This window comes from Euprymna scolopes, chromosome 42 (assembly GCF_053919585.1).
Source record: "Euprymna scolopes isolate OS-2025 chromosome 42, ASM5391958v1, whole genome shotgun sequence".
NCBI lineage: Eukaryota > Metazoa > Mollusca > Cephalopoda > Sepiida > Sepiolidae > Euprymna > Euprymna scolopes.
In genome coordinates, this window is record NC_136523.1 from 46,402,234 (window position 1) to 46,429,714 (window position 27,481).

The 27,481-nt window shown below is 32.1% G+C and overlaps 1 protein-coding gene across 11 annotated transcripts in view; it reads right to left on the reverse strand.

Moving 5' to 3' along the window:
* Positions 1-27,481, reverse strand: part of LOC145267083 (LIM domain-binding protein 2-like) — a 295,179-nt gene that overhangs the window by 213,618 nt on the left and 54,080 nt on the right. For 7 of the 11 annotated variants that reach the window (XR_013864820.1, XM_080123066.1, XM_080123064.1 and 4 more), the window contains exon 2: positions 12,286-12,396. Coding sequence is in view for 10 of the 11 variants with exons in the window: in XM_080123066.1 (XP_079979192.1) it covers positions 12,286-12,335 (50 nt within the window). In the remaining variant the exon portion in view is untranslated. Of the gene's footprint in view, positions 1-12,285; positions 12,397-15,573; positions 17,805-19,243; positions 19,593-22,182; positions 22,314-27,481 lie in introns of those variants that run through there. The other 4 variants (XM_080123060.1, XM_080123063.1, XM_080123057.1 and 1 more) reach the window with 4 other exon arrangements.

Genomic DNA, 27,481 nt, shown 5'->3' on the forward strand with positions numbered 1-27,481 from the left:
ATTTAAAAAAAACGATCCAATTTCATCAACGTCATCTTAGTTCAGTTGCTTAGAGGGCGGCCTCATTATCTAAAGGTTTTGGGTTCGAATTGTGGTGTGAGATGTCTTTTTTTTCTTTCTTTTTTTTTTTTGATTGTTTAAATTTTAATATTGAAACAGGGTTATTTAAGCCATTTTTCATGTGTTTTTTTTTGGTTTTTATTTTTCAGATTTTTTAAAGAAGTTTTAAGTTGTATTCCCCGCTAGTATAATAATAAAAATAAAATTGGATATACTTCTATGTTATAAAAATAATAAAAAAAATTGCGTAATTTTCAACTAATCAATGCCTTCATTCAGTCTTTTTTTTTTTTTTTTTTTTTACACAGTGATCACCACTTATCAAGGCCCGGAAGCCACTCAGGGATAAGGGTTATTGCACGTACATTACGTTAGTGTGGAGATTTGATGGAGTGTTTACTTAAGGGGGCGGTTCATTAGGAATTTGTTAACATTAGACTTGAAGACATCCAAGTTGTAGTCCGGAGGGAAGCAGGCAGACGGAACAGAGTTCCACAGGCGTGCAGTTCTAAGAAAGAAGCTTTGTTCATGGAATTGTCAAGAGACAATGAATACGCAGTGTATGGGCAACTGTGCATATAACTGTGAGGCAAGGGTTGCACAATCTCCAACTGCACCTTCCCTGAATCGGCACTGCTTGGGTCCAGTAGTGGCAAGGAGAGACTGACTGGAAAGAATGTCGAGATAAGTGGAGAGCACTACAACACCTTATCCCCGAGTGGCTTCTGGGCCTTGATAATTGGTGATTTCCATGTAAAAAAAAAAAAAATATTCTTAAATGGTCATCTATTTTAGTACTGACTAGGTTCAACGTTGCTTAACTTCAGTGATCTAATGAGAATTGGTGTATCAACATGAATTATGTCGCATATGATATCAGCTTATATCACACCCTTTAATAATTACATGAAACCATACCAACCACCAATAGCTATGGCTAAAGATACATTACCTGAAAGTAATTCTTTCAAACTCCTTGGCTTAACATTCACAGGGAACATGAGTTGCAATAGATACATCAAGATCATTGCTAAGGTTGCTGCGAAAAAGGTGGGCTCTCTCTACTGTGCTAGAAAGTTGCTTACGCCTGAAAGTATCCTGTACTTGTACTAAGCCACCATTCGCCCATGTATGGAGTACTGCTGTCATATTTGGGCTTGTGCGTCTGCTACTAGTCTCTCGTTTCTGGACAGGGTTCAAGAGAGTTGCCAACCTGATAGGTCCTGAACTGTCATCTAAGCTTCGAACCTCTCTCCCATCGACAAAATGTTGCATCCCTCTGCCTGTTTTACAAGTATTTCAATGGTGAATGCTTTGACGAACTACAAGCCCTTGTACCCCTTCGACAAAAATACCCTTGACAAACCCGACAATCAGCAAAATCCCACCCCTACAAAGAGATCCCTAGATGTAGGAAAGCCTTCTACTCTAATAGCTTCTTCCCCAGAACTGCTAGACTTTGGAATTCTCTTCCGGGTTCCTGCTTCCTCAACGGTACTGACATGCAGAAGTTCAAGTGTAATGTGAACAGACATCTTGCTGCTAAACTCCCTACATAGTACTCCTGCAACTTAAGTCCTTAATAATAACCCCCTACATCAAATTGGTAATGTGCTTTGTTTGGGGTGAAAATGTAAAAAAAAATAATCTATAAAGAGTCAAGAACAATGGAATGACTGAGAACTGAGATCATTAACCAAACTCCACTGGAAGAGTGCAGAGAGTACTTGGACTGGAGAGGCACATTGCCACCCAAATCCAAGTAAAGACCAAAGATCGTTGCCAGTGAGAAATCAATAGTAAGCAGCTGTTGCGATAATGAAAAGTCATTTTTAGGAAGATTTGTCACCCAGACTCCAAGGAACACCACCAGTCATTATCAGTAAGTAATTTCTGATAATGACCTACGTGAAAACGCCTAGTGAGTACAATAATAATAATAATAACAGGCCAGACAAAAGAAGAATTTAGATATCTCAACCAGAAGACTAGGAAGCTAATGACCATACAATGTATCATACCCAAAGGATGATGTTGACCGATTCTAAGTGAAAAATAGAGAATGGGGGGAAAAGGTGATTAGATATATAAAAATGTGTGGATGATACAAAAAATACATTCTCTGGATTATTTGGATTACTGTTATAATATTGAGTGTTATCCTCACAATATTTTGGACGATAAAACCTCTAACCTTCTTTAGGTTGTCTAAACAAAATCAAGAATCTTTCTGTCAAACATAGGAATATGCATGGAATTTCAAACTGAATCGTTTATTCAATCGACGGAGGTAGCATGCTCTCATTCTATGACATAATGGATAAAGCACTAAGTAAAATTCATATCTAAGTGACACTCTTCTGAAGGTTGAAGGTTCAATCCTGATTGCAGTCAATACTAAGAATACAATTAAAAATTAAGACTTCTACCAAGTCAGTGCTGACAGAATGGGAGCATGCTAACCCCATCAATTAAATAAAGGGTTCTGTTTGAAATTACATGCAGATTCCTAGAGTTCAACATAGAGCTTCCTGAGCTTGACAACCTGAAGAAGGCTGGAGGTTACAATCGACCGAAACGTCAAAATAATACTCAAGATGAGTCAAAAATTATCAATTTTCATTAAAAATATATATATATATATATATATATATATATATATAGTCTAAACAAGCTTTGAGTAAAAAAAAAAAAAAAAAATGTAAAAATAAAGAATACAGATTAAATCCCCTCTGCCAAAAAAAGCTAAATTTAACCTATCGCAGACTTAGCACTTGCATAAGTCTGCAATTACAAAACAGAATTCAACTATATAAAGATGAAAAGAAGAAAAAAAAAGCATTAACTATAATTGTTAAATAGAAAATGGGGATCATCAGTTGTCTACCATGTAGCTGTTTTGGAGATTTAAAAATAAGACGGATATAAAATACATAGCTCTCCAGTGGAAAATACCACTTCCCGAATAATAAAATGTAGATACAATAGAGTTTTATTATTTATACTAACATATAAAAAAAAAAATGAAATATTAATAATATATATAAGTAAATTTAATAACAATAAGAAGAGGAAGAATATAATAAGATCTATTCTGCAATAACATATTAGCATATAAATTTTATGAGAATAAAAATGCATAAAAGCTTTTGGTACCAGACAAGCAAATAGATAAGAGGAAGGAAACCTATATATATATATTAAAGAGAGAGAGAGAGAGAGAGAGAGAGAGAGAGAGAGAGAGAGAGCGTCTATTTTCAAGTAAATCAAAAACAATGAAATCCAATTTGTTGTAATAGTTCATGGTCGCCCAGAGTGCTGCATGCCACTTCTACAAATATGTGGTAGAGTTCTTGTTGGTGTTGTAGGTATCTCTCACATAAAGTTTGAAGATCTGCTCAGTTGTGCTGCGTCCTACCCTGAATCCTGCCTGCTCTTCACCAATAATTGCTTCAGCCTAAGGTCTTAACCTATTCAATATGATCCTGAACATCACTTTGCTAGGATGGGATATGGTGTGGTAGTTATTTAACTGTTGTAGGTTGTCTTTCTTAGGTAGGGTGATTATTAAAGACTTGGTCCATTGTGTTGGCCATTCTCCTGTCTCACAGATCTTCTGGCAGATTGTATGTAGCACAACAATCATGGCCTTACCCACTTCTCCTGGGATGTTATCAATGCCTGTTGATTTTTCTTTCTTCAGAGACTTCACTGCTTCCTCCACTTCTCTGAGGATGGGGAAGCTGTCTGTGTCTGTTGTCAGAGGGGTATTGAGCTTCTCTGTGTCTCCTATCGCACGGTATGAGTATAGATCTGCAGCGTACTCTCTCCATCAGTTCAAGATGTCTTGTCGAACCGTTCTGTTAAGATTTTTCACTCATCATTTCCAGTCCTTTCATGTTATTCATCATCCAACTGACAATCCCATTAATCCTCATCCTTGAATGGTTTTTGGTCTTACTCCGTTGTAACTTGTCTAAATGAATGAATACAAAAGTTCACCTGCTCACATTAAAATCCAAACACTGTATTTTAATAATAGTAATTGTCTGTATTTTTGAGATGAGGTGTTTTCATTTATTGAGATTGTCGGACTGACTTCCTCATCTTGGTTGTTATAGTCACAACGTTTTGCCCGTTTTGCCCTCCGGCCTTCATCAGGTGTTTTGTATCAAACTTTATTATTATTACGGGGGTACCGTGTTCGGACTCCATCCAGACATGGACATAGTTGCTGATTCTCTGTTTTAAATATTACTTTTCACTGCCTTCGTTCAGGATTGAACTCAGCATCTTTGGGTAACTGTAAACTTTGATACAACGTCTAGGACCACTCGGCCATATGTCATTAGGACAATTCTTAGTTGGTTTTTGTTAATCTTAAACCTATGTTGTTATTCAAGGTTTTCTCTCTCTATTAGAGGTGTCCAAATTGCATTCAGCTCTACGCTTGGTTTGCTCAGTAGGTTGTTATGTCCGAGCATGTGAGCTGTTTCTTTAAGTTTTCTCACTTTTCAGTGGGTCTCTCTGTTTATTATTTTTACTTCATCCCATAGGGGGCAATGGTCCCCCTTTCCATCCAGACATAGTTGGCTATACCCGATTTTTCCATCTCCAAAGGTGTTGAGTTCAATCCTGAACAAAGACAGTGAAAAGTAACATTCAAAACAGAGAATAAGCAACTATGTCCCAGAGCCTAGCTGGAGTCCGAACACGGTACCCCCGTAATAATAATAAAGGGTTGGGTTCGAGAATCCTAAAAAACGGTTCCCCAGTTCGATACAAAACACCTGATGAAGGCCAGAGGGCAAAACGGCTGAAACATTGTGATTATAACAACCAAGATGAGGAAGTGTCAGTCCAACAATCTCAATAAACTGTATTTTAAGTTCATTCAACTTTATACAATAGACATACCATATTTTTATGCACTAATTATGTTGATTGCGATATCAGTAGCAAACTAAGTTATATATTGTTTTACAGAGGGATATGTTAGTAATTAACTATTATTTGATATTGTTTTTAATTTAAAGTTTGTTTTGATTTTAATATTTATATTGCTTAACTCCAGACAAAGCATGAAGCCACTTAATGCAAGGAGCTTAAAAAAAATAATTTAATAACACCAGCCAACGATAAGTGTTATATGGATAGTTTCCGACCTAGAAAATAACAATTTTTCCCTCTTTGTCAGAAGCACCACTCATGGAATGTGAGGACTAAAGGACGAAATAGAGAAAGCAAAAAGTATTAAGGTTCATTTTCTATTCTCCATAAATATAACAAAGATAATATTGTGTCCAAGATGGGTATATTTGCTGATAATACAATGCTCTATAACATGCACGAAGGAAGAACAGATGTACACAAATCTAAGACAATGGCAGAATCACAATGTTTCGGTCAATGTAACTTCCGACCTTCTTCAGGTGTATCTTGAACTCGGAAATTTGGACGGAATTTCGAACGGACCCCATTATTTACTTCCCAGGGGTAGCATGCTCTTATACCGTCAACCATGACCGAATAGAGGTCCTAAATAATTAGCAATTCTCAGTCACCCACACAGTGGCGTAAGTAATTGCATTTTTCGGTCACTCACACAGTAGCACAGTGGTTAGAGTACTTGGAATAATCAATTGTAAAAGTGATATTCTTGTGAAGGTTTAAAGTTCAATTCTCAGTGTGGGTGACCAAAAATACTATTGTGAATTACTTAGAGCCTCAAATTCTATTACATGATTTTTAGTTCAGAAAAATGTCTAAAATCCAAGGCTAAGTAAAAAGGATCTTCTTAAGAAATTGGTCTTTAACGACTACAAATAAAATTTAATGGAGATATTTAAATTTTCAAATGGACAGTTGTGCCCACATTAAGCCTCTAAAATTCCTTTAAAAACGAAATTGAAAATTTGGAGAACATTTATTAATAATAATTATCGTGAAAATACTACATTATAATAAAATAATACATTTATTAATAATAATTATCGTGAAAATACTACAAAAATCACTGGTATTTTTCAGGAACGGATCTCACCCAATTTTTACCATCTTTGCATAAATTAAACTAAATATAGCCCATACTATACACCTTTATAATTTGCATCTGTGTTCCAAAATAGTAATGGGTTAATTCATTTAAGGAGTGAATCCTGTATATACAAATATATCTCTACTATTATATAAAAAGAACTTTGTGTTTCTGTGAGAATTCATTCCCTATGGACTCGAAAATGGCTGGGCTGATTTTTATGAAAATTCACACAATGATACTTTATGAGCCTGGCAGTGTTCTTAGATAGGTTTTATATCAGAATGTCTTCAATATGAATTGATAATCGAAATAATTCGATGAAAGAAGGAACAGGCGATTTTGACTAAAGTTAATATCTTACACAGCCTAACATAAGTGCTGTTGAGAACTTCTATTACCACACAAACTGAAAGACCCGACATATAAAGTCAACAGAAGGTTCTTTTATATGACAAGGGCGCGTTCAAAATGAATGTTTATGTTTACAGCACAGTTGAACCATGATACTAGATTTTTGCATTTTAAACTTTAATGCAAGTCATTACATATGAAAAATAATTTTATAAAATCAACAGTAGGTTCTCTACAGTGCAATGTAGATTGCCATGTATTGTGAACCAAGTAACTGCAGAGAGATATATGAAGCTTCCTCCTGGTGCATCGCAATGGGTCCCCAACCAGAGAAGGTAATCAATCGATTTTATAGAAAAATGGGCAATTTGACCAACTTTGATGATAGTGTAAATATGGGAGTGTGAAACATTCGTTACTCATCATTCAATCCCGGGCAACGTCATGTCTTCCTGCTAGTAAACATATGAACCTAACTTTACATAAATCAAGATCGTAGGATAGTTGACAAGGAGAAATCGAAAACAAACATAATATGCAACAAACAACTTTTGTCAAACGTAAGAAAATTTTCTAATGACTTGTATACTTTTTGAGTGTTGAAACTAAAATTTACTATATCTGAATCTGTTATCATCACTTTTACTTAGCCAAGACATTAGTTAATAAAAAAAATTGTGATCGATTTTGTTTGGAAATAATCACTAATTTTAGACTCAAAAGATAGTAAAATGAAATTATAACAGCAATAAATACACCAACTAAAATTCTAATTTTTGGAAATACTTGTTATGGTGATAAAATTTTATGGAAAACAATCCTGTAGTTTTTTTATTCAAGAAATTCAACTTTTCATTCAAATCAGTTGATGATTTGAAAGCTACCATTTTTTAAAAATATCTTTTTAAATATTCTTTTCTAAATATATGTAATATTACATGTAATATTGTAACGTTACAGTTACAAAGGAAATAAATAAAAATTCGGCACTTTTTCTCTTTTAACAAAAGTTTTTATTACCGTTACTTTCCTTTCTCAACACCACCTAAAAGTTTCTCGCCATCGTCCATCTTGTTCAGTGTACACTTTTCTTCTTCCCCCAACCGCATGCCGACCCATTCTTGTCCTCGACTTTACACGTCTATTTTCTTTGACATCAACTTTTTTTTCCCTTTCTCTTTTCGCGCAAACTTCCTAATTTGCATATGCAGTTTTTCAGCTCCTGCTGCTGCTAATCTCTTCACAAGTCAACCATCCTTTGCTGCTGCTGATATTTTCCTACGCGCTCATATGCACTATCTTACTATATAGTTTACTGCAGGCTTTTGGTTGGGACTTCTACTCGTTTGCCAATAAACAAAATTCCTTTTTTTAATATATACGTGTGAGTTTGTAGAAATTTCTTTCTACAGAAGTAGAAGACTCTGAAGATATGAAATTCACAAACCAGAAACATTTACCTTGAATCTTTTTCTGGATTCAATTCAGCATTGCAGAAAACATTGCATTTAAAGCGTACTTCAGAGCTGGTAGTTAGCCTCTATAGTAATTCTTCCTAACTGAGGTAGGTCAAGAATTAAGTAGATTCGCGATTTAACGTATCGCCACAAAGTGGAAAAGTTCAATAAGAGTTCACATAAGTTCCCCAAACTAGGAAATAATTCAAAGGTCTCATTTAAGGGGATTGTCACAGAGTAACCAAGAATGTGTTCTGTAGATGAATAAATGAGAGAACGCCTTCCCATTAATTTTTCATAGAAACATGATGAACACATCCTTACATATCAAAATTCAAACTGGAACCGCTTTGGCATGTAAATTTCTGCCCATATAAAAAACTCCTGGGAGGTACTCAACATCAGCCTTTGCTATAGATGACCAGAAGTGCCTCCAGCTAGCGAGTTTCAACAGAAGATTGCTCTTTGATAGCAACTTCCAGTACGAATTTGGAAAGAGGAAAACGATGCCCATTATATTTTAGATCGAATGTTATGTTTGTTTTAAGAAAATTCAAACTAATTTTATTTTAATTGAAAAGTTAGTATTTTTTTTATTAAAAATAATTAAATGCAACTTTTTTTTTTTATATTTGAACATCTTTATTTTCACTAATTATTAATTTTCTTGTTTGTTTAAAAATACTTTGGAAATAGTTTATATTAGAAATATTGTTTTAATATTGTTGTCACATCTTAAAAGACATTTCGTAGGTGAATTAAAATTATTTGAAAACCAGAAAATGCCAAGGAAAAGTTTATTAAATGATAAAATAATATTTTTTTGTCTGAGATTTTTGGTGTTAACACACCCTTATCTTATTTTTTAAATATATATATATATATATATATATATATATATATTAATAGTGTATGTTTTCTTTATACAGAAATTTCACAATTTGTATTCACAATTTTATCCATCACTGATTACTTTCATGTGTTTCTAATTAACAAAATTAAAAATTCCAGCAAATTCTACACAGGAACAGTTTTCTGATAAACACTATTTGCCTCTTTCCAAATTAATATCCGGAAGTCGCCACCAAAAAAAAAAAAATCTCTTTAAGTATGCATGCAGGTGTAATTACTTGCGAAAATAATGCAAGCGATGACTAAGGAAAAATTAACTTTCGGCTGAAATCTTGCTAAGTTAGTTTTAAAAGGTAATTAAGACTAAGAACAAAAGAAATTTGATAATCCAAGGGAAGTAACCGAAAATATTTACTACAAAGGGAGATAAATCATTAATTAATCCTTTGTTGAATCATTTTTATCTTTGAGATGCATATTTGTGTTTCTATTTATTTGCCAGCAATGGTGCATTGTAGTTAACACACACACACGAAAAAAAAAAATAAATAAATAAAAAAGGAAAAAAATAAACGGGGCGCACAAAAACAAATTGTTTTCGATAAATAAATTGGTAATTCTACAGATTAGTGATATTTTAAACACATTTCAGGTGAAAACATTATGCATTTATGTGTCATGTCAAAATTAGAATAAATTCAAAAAAATTATGAAAAGTGATCCAGTAGATGTGTGTGATGTATTTTTAACCAAAAAATCATCCACAATCATGTTCTGACATTTTGTGTTTAAAAATAGCAGAATTACGATTTAGTTAAAATGATTGATTTCAGTTATCTCCCCTGGATCTTGAGAACACTTCCAAATTAAAACATACAATAAAACTAATTTGATAAATTTTACTTGTAATGATTTTTCTATGTCATTTTTCGTAATTTTTTAATCTATACTAATGACACGTAAGCCCGTAATGTTGGCATTTCTGCATTGCACGGACAGCACCATTTTTTGGTGCATTTCACAAAACTGTCATCAGATATCACTTCTCTCCATTCAAATTGTTTATTAATTTAAAAATTAAAATTATAATATATTGACCTCTTAACAGGTGCTACAAAAAAATTAAGCTATATTTTTGTTACAGTGACAATTTTACTTTAATTTAAAAAATGTTTCGAAAAAAAAAGAACAAAAAATAATTCAATGTTGCTTTAATTCGTAAAATGTTCCAAGAAAAAAAAAAATCCGATGTTGCTTTAATTCAAAAATGTTTCAAGAAAAAAAAAATTCAAAAATTGTTTTATTAAAATTATATTTTCTTAAGCAGACTTTTCAATAAATATTTTTACAATTATATTTTGATAAATTTTTATACAATGTTTTGGTTTTCAAATATTTTTTTGTTTGGAAAAAAAAACAATCCATCTTGTTTGTTATTTATTTGCCGTGTTATTTGACCAAGAAGAAATTAGAGTTACCGCCCCTAACAATGGCGCCGTCCGTGTAATGCAGAAGTACCGTGTTTACACCTGAAATGCATTGGTTTAAAACATCACTAATCTGAACAAGTACCAATAAATTTTACAAAACACAAATTTAATCTTCTGTTGGTCTGTATAGCTTTTAAGTTTTTACACACTTTGTTTTTCAGTTTTTTATTGTTTCCTACGATGCTTCTAAGGAATGGATTCAAGATCAAATAAAATATAGCACCATCTTAAATCCCTATTTTCACAAGCCTCTGAGGCAATAATACAATAAAAAAAAATAAAATAAATTACAAAAAATGTCAACATCAAAAAACTATGCAAGTCTATAAAAGATTATATTTTCTTGCTGTAAAAGTTATTTGTTGTAATTTTTTTTTTTTTTCCCTCTTTTTTTGTTTTGACGTTTCAGAATTTTTGAGATGAGAATTGGTTATTTGCATTATTTGGATTCATCGGATTACAGCTCTCATCTTGATTGCCATCTTTACAACGTTTTGGTCAATGTAACCTCTGACCTTCTTCAGGTTTATCTTGTCGAAATTGGAATGTTTCCGTTGAACTCGGGAATTTGGACAGAATTTCGAACAGAACCATTTATTTACTTCGTAGGGATAGCATGTTTTTGTTCCATCAGCCATGACTGGACAGAGGTCCTAAATAATTCACAATGGAAAAATACAATTGAGAATTACTTAGGACCTTTATCCAGTCATGGCTGATAAAACAAAAGCATGTTACCCCCGTGAAGTAAATAAAGGGGTCCGTTCAAAATTCTGTCCAAATTCCCGAGTTCGACAGAAACATTCCCAAGTTTGACAAGATACACCTGAAGAAGGTTGGGGGTTACATCGATCAAAAAGTTCTGAAAATGACCCTCAAGATGAGAACAGTAGTCCGATGAATCCAAATCATACAAATACCTCCATTTTGTTGTTCATCATAATACAACTTTGCCTACTTGCCTTTCTTTGAGGACAGAGTTCAATACAAGGTCAGTTTTTGATGTGGGAAAATCCAACTCCCCAAAAAGGAGCACTCTGGATTAGGATAAAAGGTAAAACAATTTTAAATTAAAATTTGAAATAAAACTCAATCCCAAAACTAAGGAATTTTCAGTATCGCTTTAACTCAAATATAAATCTATTAGACTAAATGGTTCCTTAAATTTTTTTTCTAGACACTTTAATAACAAAAAAAAAAAATACATGCTAAAATATACATTAGATAGAGTTCTTGCTTTATTTGTCACTCCACGAGGGCAGAATTAAACACAAGGTCGGTTATTAATGTTAACAAACTCCAACTCTCTCAAAATGAGATACTCTAAATTAAATTGCCTCAGTTAAGGACTTTTCCACTGACCGGTGACAGAACAGATACTACACTTTGAAAAATTTATGTACACAAAATGTAAAAAGTTACAAGTTGAACAAATTAGGGGCAAAGCCAATCAAAAGTGTGAGGATGATGGGTGTCGTTGGTGATCCTTAGTCACAGATACTTGAAATTGTCTATTCTACTCTTGATTAGAAATATCTCAGTCACCACAATACCACATTCACTCCAGGGGCTGTCCTACTTAAAATAAACCCAAATTTGAAAAAGTTTTATTGAAATTTAAATTTATATTTTATCCCAACTTGGAAACTGAAGCATTTTATGTCATCTGATCAGACTTCATATTTTTTTACAAGTCAATTTTCAAACAACTAAAATGCTATCACCTACAAAAAGTTGTAAACTAATGCGATGACATATTACAGCCTTGTAACTTTTGCTTCTCTTTTTTTTTCCTTTAGTCATCACATTCCATGAATAATGTTTCTGACAAAGAGGAAAGAATTGCTATCTATCTAAAACTTATTATTGACTAATTTTTTACCTTGAAGTTGTATTTTTTTTGTTTTAGACCAAGTGACTGCATGCATTCCTTGGAGTCCCACCACCCCCAAAAAACAAACATGTACACATGTATACATAAAGACAAAAATAAAAAACAACAATCAGTGAAGAATAAATTTTAAAAAATACTTACGCAATCCCATGTTCCCGATCCAGGGGTGCTGGAATGGGTTGCACAGGCATGCCGTTTGGTGCGAAATTTACGCCCTCCAACTTCAGTTTTACTGTTTTCCCAAAACAACACCTTGAAAAAAATAAGAAAAATAAAATATAACATATTTTAATAATAAACTGGATGAATTCTTAAAAAAAAAAAAAAAATGACAAAATAGTAAATTTAACATGGATATTGTTGGAGTCTATCTGATGAAATATCAAATCCTGATGAAAATGAACAAACGGTGCAGTTTTAGCTTAACATATGTATAGTTGAGTTCTGCACCATGCAAAAAAAGGAAATGAATAAGTCTACCAATTGCCCCTGCCCTCATTTAGCCCCAAAAGTCCCCAAGGCCTTAACATATTTATATTTCAGACAACCAGAGTTTTCCGGGAAAATCCGTTCTGTTATTTTTTTTTTTTTTTTTACTCATATCATGTTTAATGTTTGTTCAAAATTTTAAAAAATTCCAACGTTGAGGAAAGTGCGGACGGATGAACGGACAAGGGTGAATTTACAGGTCCATCCTCCTTTTGTCGGGGGATCAATAATGATATTAATATTACTACTACTTAGGTTTATTATTATTAAGCTTATTTCTACCTAGGGTAATTGTAAAACTGCAAATTATATTACGTTTTTTACATTTTTAAATTTCTATTCAGATATGTTTTTCATATTTGTATTATTTGGAGTCTTCGAACTACTATTCTCATAGTGAGTGTCATTTTGATGAAAAATACAATTACAAATTAGGACCTCGATCCAGTCATGGCTGATGGAATGAGAGCATGCTAACCCCGTGAAGTAAATAAAGGGTTCTGTTCAAAATTTAATCCTGGCAGAACGGTGGTTCATTAAAATTGTGGGGTCTGCGTTTGTGCCTGGTCCACAAAGTATGGAAATAAAAAATTTAAAAATTAAAAAAAAACGTTTACAAGTGTTTTTGATATAGATGTACATAATAATACTTTGATAAGTATGTTTTAACTTAAATAGGGATGGTATAATAAAATTGTGGGGTCTGCGTTTGCGCCTGGCCTCCATAGAATGGAAATAGGCACAAACTTTAATAAAGACTTTTCATATCTATCTGCGTAAGTATACTTTGATAATTATGTTTCAGTTTGGAGAAATATGGTATAATAAAATTATGGGTGTTTGTCTGCACCTGACCTCCACAGAATGGAAACATGTCACAAAGTTTAACAAGGTTTTTAATATAGATCCACAGAATATTGTGATAAGTGTTTCAGTGTGAATACGTATGGTATAATAAATTATGGGGTTTATCTATTTTATTTTTACTTTCATCATATTTTGCTTTGGTTTTGATACCCCCAAATTCGAAGCTATCTCTTTACAACCCTTCCTTTTCATAACCTATCATACTTTCGTAAATCAGAGTCCATTTTCTGTAGGCTGTTTTTGAACCCAGTCAACGACGGGTACTTTTGCTAGTATATATATATAGTATAGTATAGTATATATATAATATAGTATAGTATATATATATATAATATAGTATAGTATATATATATAGTAAGTTATAAAATATATATGGCGATTAAGCTACACTGAATATTCGATGTTTCATCCACTCAAGGACTCTTCAGGCTAGAGTCCTAGAGTGGATGAAACGCGGAATATTCAGTGTAGCTTAATCGCCATATATATTTTATAACTTACTAACTAGCTCTACCTACGTATTAAGCACTTTTGAAGTAAATACTTAAAGTTTACGCATAAATCTATACTTTCGTATATTCATTTTATGTGAGTAAATTAAGTAGTTATATATATATATATATATATACTATGTTTATTCATACAAAGATTATTAGCTACATGTGTTTCTGCAGTACCTCTTTTCAAAGATACCACATCATCAGACTGATGAAAAGAGATACTGCAGAAACATATATGCACATATGTAACTAATAATGTTTGTATGAATAAAATACTATAAACGTACTCTGTTCATTCATCGAGCACTGATCAACACAGGAGTTTTAATGGATTTACATCTAGGAAATTAAAACTAGACAATCATTATATATATATATATATATAAAATGAGTTAAGGTAAAGCATAAAGTTACATAGGAACTTTATTACATTATCAAATCAATAAGGGTTACAGAAAAGGGAATAAGAAAGAAACCTCTTCAGGCCATGTCATTTCGAAGGTAAATGCTTCTTGTAAGAAAAGGAGAATAATATATAAAGATTATGACCTGACGAATGTTTTAGAGTTAAAATCAACTTAGTATTTCGTAGTATTAGAAAAAAAAAGAAACAAACAAATGACACTTTCCTCTTGAGGCAATATACAAAAAAAACAACGATGGCTACATGAGCAATAAACACCAGAACGTAAATGAAGTGTAATGAAACAAATTCTTGCGGTGTATTATAAAAATAATTTATTAAATAAAAAGTATTTTGTTTCACAACCTGTTTTTAATATCGTACAAGGTGAGTTCAATAAGTTTCCAGACATTTTTGATACATGACTTTAAAAATGTTGTAGACTCTTAAAAATTCAGTATGTTATTGTTATCTTATGAAATGACTGGCCAATTTTTATGATTTCAGGTTCAAATTAACAGCTACAGTAGGAATTGGAATACACCATACTAAAGCCTAATGGTCACAGCTGGTGAATTTCAAAAATGCAATCTGGACGCGAAGACACTTTAGAAAAGCAATATGCAATAAAATTCTGTTTTAAATTTAGAAAAAATGCCACAGAAATGTATGGAATGCTTCAGACTGCTTTTGGACTATCTTGTATGAATCGAGCATCAATTTTTGAGTGGCATAAAAGATTCAAGGAAGGCAGGGAGTCTGTGAGGGTTGATGAGAGGTTGAGGAGGAGTAAGGAAGTCAGAATACTAGAGTTGAGTGGCCAAATAAAGAATTTCATGGATAAGGACCGTCATGTGTCTCAGTACACAGTTTGAAGTCGGTGTGGGAAAATTAATTGTTTATTTCTTCCAATTTATAAAAAAACGTAACTTCATAAATTCATATTTGCTAAAAACAGCGCGTTCGGGTACTTGTACTTTGAACCAGACGTAACTTCAACGTCCGATCGGCGTTGCTCGGAGCACGATGTTAACCGCTTCGCCGATTATGAAAGCGTAACAAACGCTGCTAGAAAAGAAAATAATAAAATAATAAAAAGGAATAATAATAATTTAACGGAAGAAATAAACAAAAAAAAAATAAATAAAAAATAAAAATAAAACGACCTACCATAAACAAGTTTTTTTGGTTTATTTATTTATTTTTTTGTAATATAAGTTTTTTGTTTTTACTGTAATTTGTTTTTTATTTTTAATCCAAAGTCTTCTTAGAAAAGTTCAAAACAAAACAGATAACTTTCTTTTTCTTTTTTTCAAGAAAAAGAATAAATTTTTTTTTAATTTTCGGTAATGGTGGTTCTTAACATGGGGAAGTTGGAGAGGGGTATCTTTTCCGAAAGCCGTTCGTTCTTAACATGGTGTTGTTGGGGGGGGGGTGCATTGCGTGCGCGTGCATCTCCACCCACATCCATTCTTCTTAGATCTTTTTTTGGCCATGATGAACTACTCACAACAGGAAACGCAGGGGAGGGGGATCAGCAATTAATTTTTTTCTTGACAATATGAAACCGCTTGTTCTGGCGTCATCAAATATTTTTCCAAACTGGAGATATTCATTTTTTTTGTTTATAGCTTTCAGAAAAGGACTGTTACAAGTGTGTGCTTGTGCTGCTAAATGAATTTAATGATTTTTATTTCCTTCCAATTTTTGTTTCGAAAAGTTCGTCTGCTACTTTGCAGTGCATTGATTGGCTGGTCGACGTCTTACGTCACATTACAATCAAACCGAGGCTATATCCACGATCACTGAGATACTCTCTCGGTAGCCGTGGTCAAACCCGAGCGTATGACGTCATATTCCGAGCAAAGCGCTGAGTTACGTCTGGTTCAAATTATGCACAAGTTACCCACGTTTGTTAAAAATTGAGAAACACTAGGCCGACCATTTCCGGTTATTTCCGTCAGCTGCCGAGTAAACCCGAGTTAACTTTGTAGAAATCGCGGATCGGTAAATGCACAAGCACAGGATTTTCAAGTTAAATTTGTTAATTAAATTTGGTATCTTGTTTATTAAATTGTTAGGTGAAAGTGCAGAATAATTAACAAAGCCCCCATTGTTATGTTAAGAACTGCAGGCATTTTTTACAATAGGCAACAAAACAAAACCGGGTGTAAAATAAATATACCACAAATAAATGTTACTAAAGGAAAGCCAAGTTACTTTTCTTATTTATCTAGGTAAGCTTTGGGGTGCTTATTCAAATTGACACTTATAGCGGTGGTAATTTAAAATCTGATGTACATACTCGTTACAGAGTGAAGATGTCACTGTACTAGTGCAGGGCGCAGGAGAGCGCCGGACGCAAAGAATAACGTTATTATTTAAAAAGCCATTCTTAACATGGGGAGGGTGTGTTGTGCCTATTCTATACTTCAACCTTACAATTGAATAATAAAAAAAAAAACTTTAATTAAACTTGGAAATACAATTTAAAAATAGCGCGGATCACTCTCTGCACTAGCACCGATGTCATATTCCAAAAATTATATAAGTTGATCGAGTAGTTTTTTTTTTTTTTTTTTTTTAACTAAGAAAATCAAAATTTACGATTTCTAGCGATTTTACTACTAAACTTTATTGAACATACGACTGATATTTTACCTTAACACTTCGATTTGAGTTGTCTCCCCTTATTTATTTCGTCGGATTTCATCATGGCCAACGAAAACACTACAACTTGCTTAGCTGTAAAATTTGATTTTTTTTTTAATAAAGAACTGCTTGATTAAACTACGTAATTTTTTTAATTACATCTTCATTCCGTAACAAGTACATACATCACATCACATCATCCACCCTTTTCTGTATTTTCTTTATTTTTAATTGCCACAAGTTCCAATTTGAATACGCACTGTTTTTTTTTCTCAGTATCTTAACTTATTTTAAAGCGTTTATTTACTTTGAAACAAAAGTAGTGTCGAGTTTTGAGTTAGATTTTTTTAAATGGTGGTTTTGTTATAGCCATTTAGTTTCTTGATAATCGCTTAAAAATCGAAAATTAAACAAAATACTGGCTGGTAGAACATTATATTTTTGCATGACTGACGACATTTATTGGTAAAAGTATAGAATAGTTAAAAAAGACCCCCTCCCCGTGTTAAGAATGGCTGTCTAAATAATAACGTTATTTCAGGACAATCCATAAACTGCACAGTGCACAGTACAAAAAAAAAAAAAAATGCTATCAGTTGTCGCATTATATTTTCTTCGTAAAAAAAAACATTTGGGGTCTGTATTACAATCCACAGAGGTAAAACAAATGTTATCAAAGGTAGAAAAGTAATTTATCTTGCTTAATTTGATAAGTTTTTAGAGTTTTTTTTATTTCATGTAAAATGTTTTTTTCAGTTTGAAAAACAAGTAACATTGAACGCTATCGGAGAACAAGAAAAATGGCTACAATGTCTTTTTACATCCTTGAAGTCTTGATATCATCCACTTCAAAAAAAAAAAAAAAAAAAAAAAAAAAAAAAAAAAAAATGGTCGTAGAAACCCACTCAAATGTCACGGTAACATTTATTGGGTGGATTTTTTTTTTTTTTTTACCACCATTTTGTTTTATTTCTTATTTTGACGTGATTGAGTCTTCAAAAAACATTGCGGCCATTTTTTTCTTGTTCTTCAGTAGCGCTTAATATTCTGTTTTTCAAACCGAGTAAACATTTTACATTAAATAAAAACACTAAAAACTAATCCAGTTAAGTAGAAAAGTAGGTACTCCTGCAGTATTTTACCCACCGATTTCACGATCTTAGCCGAGCGTTGACGAACGCTTTCGGCGTTAACGCCGACGAAAGCCGAGAATTCGGAGCTACGCCGACGGTGCAAGAACGCTAAAAGTATGTGAATAGCAACAACATTACAAGGAAAAGATATTACACACACACACACAACAAAATGGATAAAATTAATACAGAAAAATTTGGATAAAATAAATCACAAACACTTACCGTAAGTTTTTTTAAAGTAAAATAAATTTATTTTGTTGAATATTTTTTTTTTTTTTTGGTTCATTTTGTTTTCCGATAGTTTTTTTTTGGGGGGGGGGCGGGGTAAGCAACAGTAATAAACACTTCAATGCTTTTTGTTTGTTTGTTTTTAACAAAACGTTATTAAACAGTAACAATTTTTTTTTTTTTTTTCAGTAATGTTTGTAGGGGGCGGGGGGACACAACAATTACTGTTTATCTTTAGTTCCAACTGGAAGATTTTCTACTGACTGTAGAGGCAAAGTAGGGAGCAAAGGGTTTTCAGAGGATGTGGAAAGAAGAAGCTCCTTCCCCAACCGGGTAGCCTTCCGCGATTTGATTTATTATGGAGACAAAAGGGTTGTGTCCAAATTTTTGTCTCCACATAAATTCGCATAAATATGTTTCCAACAGCTCCCGGTTTTTTGTTTTTTTTTTATCGCTAAATTAAATAGCTTAAATGAAAGGCTGTGTATTTTTACTTTGAAACAATAAAATAACTGAAATGAAACGCTATGTGTGTAATTTCAAAGAAAATTATTCGTCTGCTGCGCGTTCGTTTGAAGCGCCCTGATTGGCTGATAGAGTATCGTACCGCTCGCCATGTTCCGGCGTTTTCCGACGGATGTCGATCAACGCTCGGCTAAGATCGTGAAATCGGTGGGTAAAATACTGCAGGAGTACCGAAAAGTAACTTATCTTGCCTTTGACAACATTTATTTGTTATGTTTTTTTTGTTGTTGCTTTTTTTCAACTTTTTCGTACCTCTGTAGATTGTAATACAAACCCAAATATTCATTCATTAAACTTACCATACGATGAGTGTTTTCTTTTCTTCTTTGATTTGAACTTTTTTATCCTTAATCTTTAAAGTTTCTTAAAATGTTTCCATTAATTTTTCATTGTATTTTCTTCGTAACAAAATATTTTTTTTTCATTGAAATTACCAGACGATTAACTGTTTTTTTTTTCATATTTATGTTTTCTTTGATTTTTTTTTTTTTTTTTTTTAGCGTTTTAACATTGGCGAGCGTTTCTGCCCCCCCCCCCATCACGAAATTTTCCTCTGGCACTTTCCGACCGTTTACGTAATCTGTCGGAATATGCCGATGATAACACGATCCGTATTCGGCAAAGTCACTAAAGTATTTCTCAATAAAAATGTGTATTTCAAGATTTTAACTCGAAAAGATTCCTCATATAATAATATGAGGAATCTTTTCGAGTTAAAATCTTGAAATATACATTTTATAAAATATATATATATATATATATAAAAAAAAAAAAATTTTTTAATGGCTATGCAGAATTTTTTCTCGCGATAAAGTCACGGCGTTATTTAATGGCATTGCTCCGTATTCTGCGTAAGTTTATGATTTTAATTCGAAATTGTTCATCATTCTTTAAAATAAATAAATAAATAAAAATCCGAAGTTTTCGTTAGAAACCTTTCAGTGATTTACGTAACCTATCGGAATATGCCGACGATAAAGCGATCTGAATTCTGCATGTACCTAGATTTTACCTAAAAAAGTTCATGTAATAATCTTAAAAAAAAAAAAAATTTGGTACAGTTGTAAATGTCAAGACATTAAAAAATGAAAATATCGAGAAAAAAAAAAAAAAAAAAAAAAAAGTTATATTGTACGTATCTGTTTTGGACTGAAGAGCTCCGGAAAAAAATTTTTCATTTAATTTGATCGAGTAGTTTTTATTTTACAGCAGACAAACACGTTTTCATGAGAACGCGTTGACGTCAGCCATTATAAAATTTGTTGAACACGCCAAAGGGAGATAACTCCAGTTAAAGCGTCGATACTCCTTCACCATTTTTATTACTAGCTTTTCTTCCTAAAAACCGAACCTTTTGCTCGGTAACAAATTGTTTTTTCACTATAAAATAAAAACTACTTGATGAAATTAAGTGAATTTTTTTTTTCAGAGAACTTCAGACTATAACGAATACGTACAATATAACTTTTCGGTAAATTTTCAGATTAGGTCCACATCCACAATTTTCTTTTAAATGACGACTTTTAAAGGTTTTCGACTATACTGAATACGAAAATCGAATTGAAATTTTGCAGAAATAAGTAGTTATCGAGATATAAAACGTTGTATTATGCATTGTATTCTTTGGCGGCCATCTTTTTTGTGCGCGCGCGTTGTAAACAAATCTACTCATCTATAACTGACACTAAGATGTCCGCCTAAAAATACAATGCATAATACAACTTTTTATATCTCGATAACTAATTATTTCTGCAAATTTTCAATGCAACTTTTTGTATTCAGCAATTCAGCATAGTCGAAAATATATGCAAGGTGTCACTTAAAAGAAAATTGTGGAGGTGGACCTAACCTAAAAAAATTACCAACTGGAAATGTCAACTTTTATAGGTTTTCGGGTACGTTTACAACGAATAAGCACCCCAAACTCCGTATGTTAAGAACGGCTTTCGGAATAGACACGTCCAACCTCCCCATGTTACGTACGGCTTTCGGAATAGACCACAACCTTGTCAGCATACCAGAAAACCTATAAAAGTTGACATGTCGAATGTGAACGGTGAGTTCACTGAGTTGGATGTAATGTAAAAATGTACAGAGTTTAAAACGGAACGAAATTTAAATCTGCGTTCCATTTTTAAACAATCATAAAACAGGGCGTTCTTAGCAAGCTTTACCAAAACAATTTCCAAACACCTTTCAATTTTCGGCACTTCTGCATGACAGCGACATGAGGAAAATGTGTGTATTAACCGCCGACAGATGTAACTTGTCAGCCTAAGATTGTATATACATATATCAAAATTTAAAAACATGAAACATTTATAGAGGTTTAAGAATATTTATTTTATTTATTTATCTTTTTGTACAAAAAGATTGTATAAAAATGTAGCAAAATATGATTTTAGTTTGCTCGCACTTTTAGAAAAGAAAGAGTTATCGACACCTGTTCTTTGGTTGATAAGTGACATCTGTCGGCTAATCTGGAAACTAAAATACTCACATTCGCATCGATGCCTTATGTCACTGTCATGCAGAAGTGCCCAAATTTTGAATAATTTATTCTTTTTATTTATTTTAACAAATTAATATTAACAAAATATTAAAATGCCTAACTTGTTTACGAAATGCATTTTGATATATTTATTTCAATAATTAGATTACACATATTTTAAAATAAATTTTAAGGCGCAATGGAATAAATACTCAGCGACCACAACCGGTGTCAATTGAAAATCGCTTACTGATGTAAAATTGTTCCGCTTACTAGACCGGACTCCTTGTTTCAGTTTCATTTTGCAAGCAGCCATGTTTAAAGAGTTTTTCTTTTTATTTATTTACACCAAAAGTTAATAAAGAAATTTTTTACACACACAAACAAACAAACAAACAAATAAAAATAATAAGTTATCGGATAACAATCTTCGCCCAAATAAAGTACTTTAGAATTTTAAAACAAATTACTTCGGCAATATTTTACATATTTTTATTTTATTTTTTTTACATAGGCATAACCACTTATCAAGGCCCAGAGACCACTCGAGGATAAGGGTTAAGAATGTACAGTGGTCAATTGAACAATTGTCGTGAATATTTTGATCAATGTAAACTCTAACTTTTGTGTGAATCTTTTCATACATGGAAATCTTTGTTCCCAATTTTCTAAAGCTGTACTTAAAGATTACATCTTTATATAATACAATAAAGAAAAATTAAGTTTTCATAAAAATAGTTATTTTACCTGAATTAAAGTCCTGAGGTCTAACATCGATAATTTGACGTCATAAATAAAATTTGATTAACAGCAAATCTATCCATAAGATCTGATTTCTGGGAAATCTGATTAAATAGACAACTACTTCGATTTTTAATGCGTTAAAGAAAAATTAACTTTTCATAAAAGAAAGTTATTTTACTATGTCTGCGTGTATTATATTTGTTAAAGTTTTTTTTTTCTTCTTCTTTCATCAAAAATATTTTAATAATGCAACAAAGTAGGAAAAAGGAGGGGGGGTAAACTTTTACTTAGTTTCCACCTTCACATTTTTCTTTAAAATGACGACTTTTAAAGGTTTTCGAGTATGCTGAAAACGAATATCGTATTTAAATTTTCTGCAAATAAGTAGTTTTTCGGATACTAAGCAGCATCATTTTTATGTTATTGTTGGTGGCCATGGCCATCTTGGAATGCGCGCTCGTGCGTGTATACACAACCCCGAGAAACTATGTGCAAGCGCGCGCGTACCAAAATAGCCACCAGCAATAACATAAGAAATGATATTGCTGAATATCCGGAAAATTACTAATTTGGAGAAAATTTAAATGCGATATTCGTTTTCAGCATACCCAAAGGAAAATGTTAAGGTGAAAATCAATTAAAAATTTACCCAAAAAAGTTTCACATTTCATGCCAATTTGTTCATTTGTTTTACAATCAAAATGGAAGTCCGGTTTGGTAACCAGGCTATTATTTCTTCCACTCGAGGTTTTCATCTGACACCAGTATGGCCGGATCTAGAGTCGTCCATTCGGCAGTTACGCCGATTTAAAAGCATTTTGGCGGTGTGTCTTACAATAGTCAACAACGAAAAGGGGGCCAAGAAACAAATTCACTAAATCACCATGACATTTATTGGATGGATTTTTATGAATATTTTTTTTATTATTATTGACTCTAAAAGCTGGAACATCATAGCACCATCTTTTCGTTTTAACCTACGCACTATTTGCGTTTTAACTTACGCACTATTTGCGTTTTAAACTTAATAAACACCTTGAAACGCCAAACATGTAAGATTATATATATATATATATATATATATATATATATATATATATATATATATATATATATATATATATAATTACTAAATGGGGAATCATGTCCATTAAATATCTAGTTAGTATTACGCATCTAAAATTGAGAAAAGCACGTTTGAAATGTGCCTACATTATGTGAAGAATTCAAGAAAAACAAAACAAAATGGCCACCGAATTTGGCGTGGCGTTGTATTTATCTCACATCGAAATTCAAATTTTAACTTGAAATTACGTCTCCTTAAATAATATTCATTTAAATTAATATTCAACAAAAACAAAATTACCTTTAATTCCTGAACAATTTTTTCTCATGTTCTTCCATAGCAGCGATCTTTATAAATTGTCAACATTTTTTTTTTTTAATTTTCAATAACTAAATGATATTTTTAAAAAATTAATAAATAATAATTAAGTGTATGATTTAAAAAGTAAAGTTACTTTAGCACGAGAAACATACACACACAGGTGACGTTAGCTAAGAATTTTTATTAACAATTTATCTTTAGATGAAGTTAAGATTTTTTTTTAAAGTACATTTTTTAATATGTAAATTTAATAACGTGAAAATATTAAAACTTGGTTGTTTCCCTTGAACCATTTTTGATTTTTAGCTCATGAAAAAACCCTTGCATTGTTTTATAAATTCGGACATTACATCATTTATAACAAGCTTTGTTCATTTGTTTCTAGTGCTACCAGATCAGGCTGTCTGAAGATATCGGCTTACTGACTTAAATGCACCAAGTATTGATGTTATTGGGTTTTTTTTTCTTATTCTTTTCCTTTGCAAAACTCCATCATGTTCTGCAAAGCCAAGAGCAAAAATAATATTTCTTTACCAAATTAAAAACCATGGAAATATGAAGAACTTGAGGCATAAAAACTTTTGCCAAAATGATTGCACCCAAAAAAAAGGGCCAATATGCCGTAAAACAAAACAACCAAACTAAACACTATGAATAAATATTTGATGATATTGAAACATAAAAACTTTCCAAAATTACCGGATCTGCCATTAAAAAACCCGAAATGTGTTTTGACATGCTGTAAAAAGAAGCAACCAAGCAAAACCTGAATGAATATTTGAAATATAAATAATTAAAAAAATTTTTTGGTCAATGTCCCTTAAAGGACCAAATCAAGACTGATCCTTAAAACGTTAATTTTTAGAGGTATTCGTGTCTGGTATGAACAAACATCGCAGTTAAATTTGTCACCGACAAGTAATTTTTATGATATTTTCTCTAATACTTTAAATGTTCGATGTTTTCTCTAATACTTTAAAGTGGCCGCAATTTTTTTTATTATTACATAAGACACTTGATGCTTCAAGTAATGCAAAACACTTCCTTCAACATATTAAGAATGGCGGCCAATAGGGAATACATTGGATAATGAAGGTTTTAATATCATAAGAATTACTTACCGGGGATAAAATTAACTGTGATATTCGTTTATATCAGACACAAATATCCCTAGAAATGAACTTTTTTATAGTGAGTCTTCATTTGGTTCTCTAGGGCAGGGTTTCACAAACCTTAGGTCACCATGAAGCCCCTGATCAGGGCAATGGTTTTCAACAGAGCACTAACAAGATAATTTCTAAAATAAGTATGAAAAACATTAATTTCAAATTTTAACAATAATGATTTTTGTGTTCATTGATCTGTTTGTGCATGATTAATTAAAAATTGTTGCATTTTTTGTTAATTTTTTTTTTTAAATTTTATTTTTCATGAACCATCCTGAAACTCTTAACATTTTGAGTAATGTATCATATTTCTTTCCAGTGAAAAATGATCAATAATTAAATGGTTGCAGCCATTTATTTTTTTTTTTAATATAAAGCATTTGGTCCTCTTTAAAAAAAAAGGGTTTTTGGAGACCCTCAGCCTCATTTACGGAGCTCCAGGGTTTCATGGAGCCCACTTTGAAAAAACCCTGCTCTAGGGTGCATTTATCACATTTTTTTTTTTTCAAAAATTGCAGGATTCGGCATTAAATAACCTGAAAAAGGTTGATATGTCGTAAACAAAGCAATCAAGTGGTTCCTTCTTCACCACTTTGACCTTGATTTTTCATTTGACTATGACCTTGAAAAATCGAAGAAATTGCTTAAAATAGTGAACTATCCTCTGTCATTTCAACAATTAAAATTAATGATACGCAATAGAATTTTTTTCAGATGAGGATCAATAATCTGGATTGTTTGAACTACTGTTCTCATTTTAGTTTTACAAGGTTTTGGTCAGTGTCTTGTCCGAGTGCATCTATAATGAAACCTAAAAGAAATTTTTAAACAAAAGCTTTGGCAAAAGTGTAGTTCCTATTGTGAGAAATTCCAGTTACAATGCCATTTTCATGTTTTAAGCCACCTACGCACATTTCTTGTAGGCAGCCTGTGATTGGTTAATTTGTATGGGCCAAGATAATTACTTGGCGCCTTTTTGTAAACATCCATTTTGTTTTTTAGTCTACGAAAATCTCCGGCAAGAGCGAGACTCACCAAAAGTCGTCTCCGAGAAGAATGCCTTATCGAGAATGGAGCCGCAACAACTTCTTCATATTTATATCACCTAAATGTTTGGTGAAAAAGGACTTGAAATCTTTACAAGCAGAGACACCTTTACATTGTGCCGAAGATATCCCAATTAGAGGATGATGTCATTTGAACATTTTAATCATGTTTATATCACCTAAATGTTTGAACTTTTCTCAATTCAATTAGAATCCCAAGGGACTCGATTTATGCCTAATTAAAGGTACCAGAACTCTTGCCGAGAACACCATGAATTATCATGGACCTTTTCGAAGGAAAACCACGCTACTACTCCAACAAAGGAAGTTAACTACTGGCTCCCAATTTGAGAGGCAAAATTGATCCACCGTTTTGCAAGGACTGTACCCAGACCAATAACCTTTCTTTGATGTTATAACTGAATAAAATTTGAGTTTTAAAGGTATGGTTTTGTAATTGTGGAATTAGTTTTGTCTCAGCCAGGGAGTATTGAGTTTGTGAGATTAATTTCTCACAGTATTTATTTTCCTCGCCAGGAGATTAAAGTTAGACACAAGATCAATTAAACTAACTGTAGCAGCAGAACATACACTACACTTTGAAATATTTATTTACAGAAATAAAAAAAAAATATAACAAATTAGGCACAAGGCCAGTTAAAAGTGTGGGGATAAAAATGGGGGTTGTTGATCATCCTTGGTTACAAATTAATTAATGTCTATCCTACTATTGACTAAAATCATCTCAGACTACAATACCACATTCACACTGGGGGGGGGGGGGCGTCCTACTTAAGACATCCCCAAATTGATTTGAAATTTTATTCATAAATATAAAAGGATTTCATTGGAATGAAATGAGTAGTGGGAGAAAAAAGTTACTACACTTTGATCCTAGCCTGAAGCGTATTTTAGTTAGTTTCGTGTTTGATACAAGAGCAACACTTATATACAACAACAATTAAAAAAATACTTGAAGCATAAAAACTCTTTCCAAAATGACTGGATTCAGCATTAAATAATCCAAAAAGGGTTGATACATTGTAATAAATAAAAATAAACCATATATGCATTTTTAAAATAAAATACGTATGAAATATGTTTGAAAACCAAATTACAATGCAATATTATGAAAATAAACAAATATTTATTTGTTTAAAATTAATATTTTGGCGCTATACACTATCCTCAGAATTTTATATATTTTTTCTTTTTTTTTCTTGGCATGACATTAAATTGAAGAAAACAAAACAGTTAGTAAAGAGTCCTTGTGTTTTATAGTATTGTGTTGTAATTCGGCTTTCAAACGTATTTCATATGTATCTTATTTTATATTCAATTAACGCTTCTATCACAGAAAACACAACTCTTTCATATCACATACGCCAAGCATTTTCTCCCAACATTTCAAGATAACACTGCAGACAGACCAACACACGGACTCTTTACTAACTGTTTTTTTTTTTTTAATTTAACATCATGGCAAGAAAAAAAAAAAAATGTATAAGATTCTGAAGATGGTATATAAGTGTCAAAATAATTTTAAACAAATATTTATTTATTTTCATAATATTGCATAGTAATTTGGCTTTAAATTTATTTCATATGTATTTTATTTTAAAATTCAATCAGCACTTCTATCACAGAAAACAACTGACTTTCATTCATCTATCTATACATATAAAAGCGAAAATGTGTGTTAG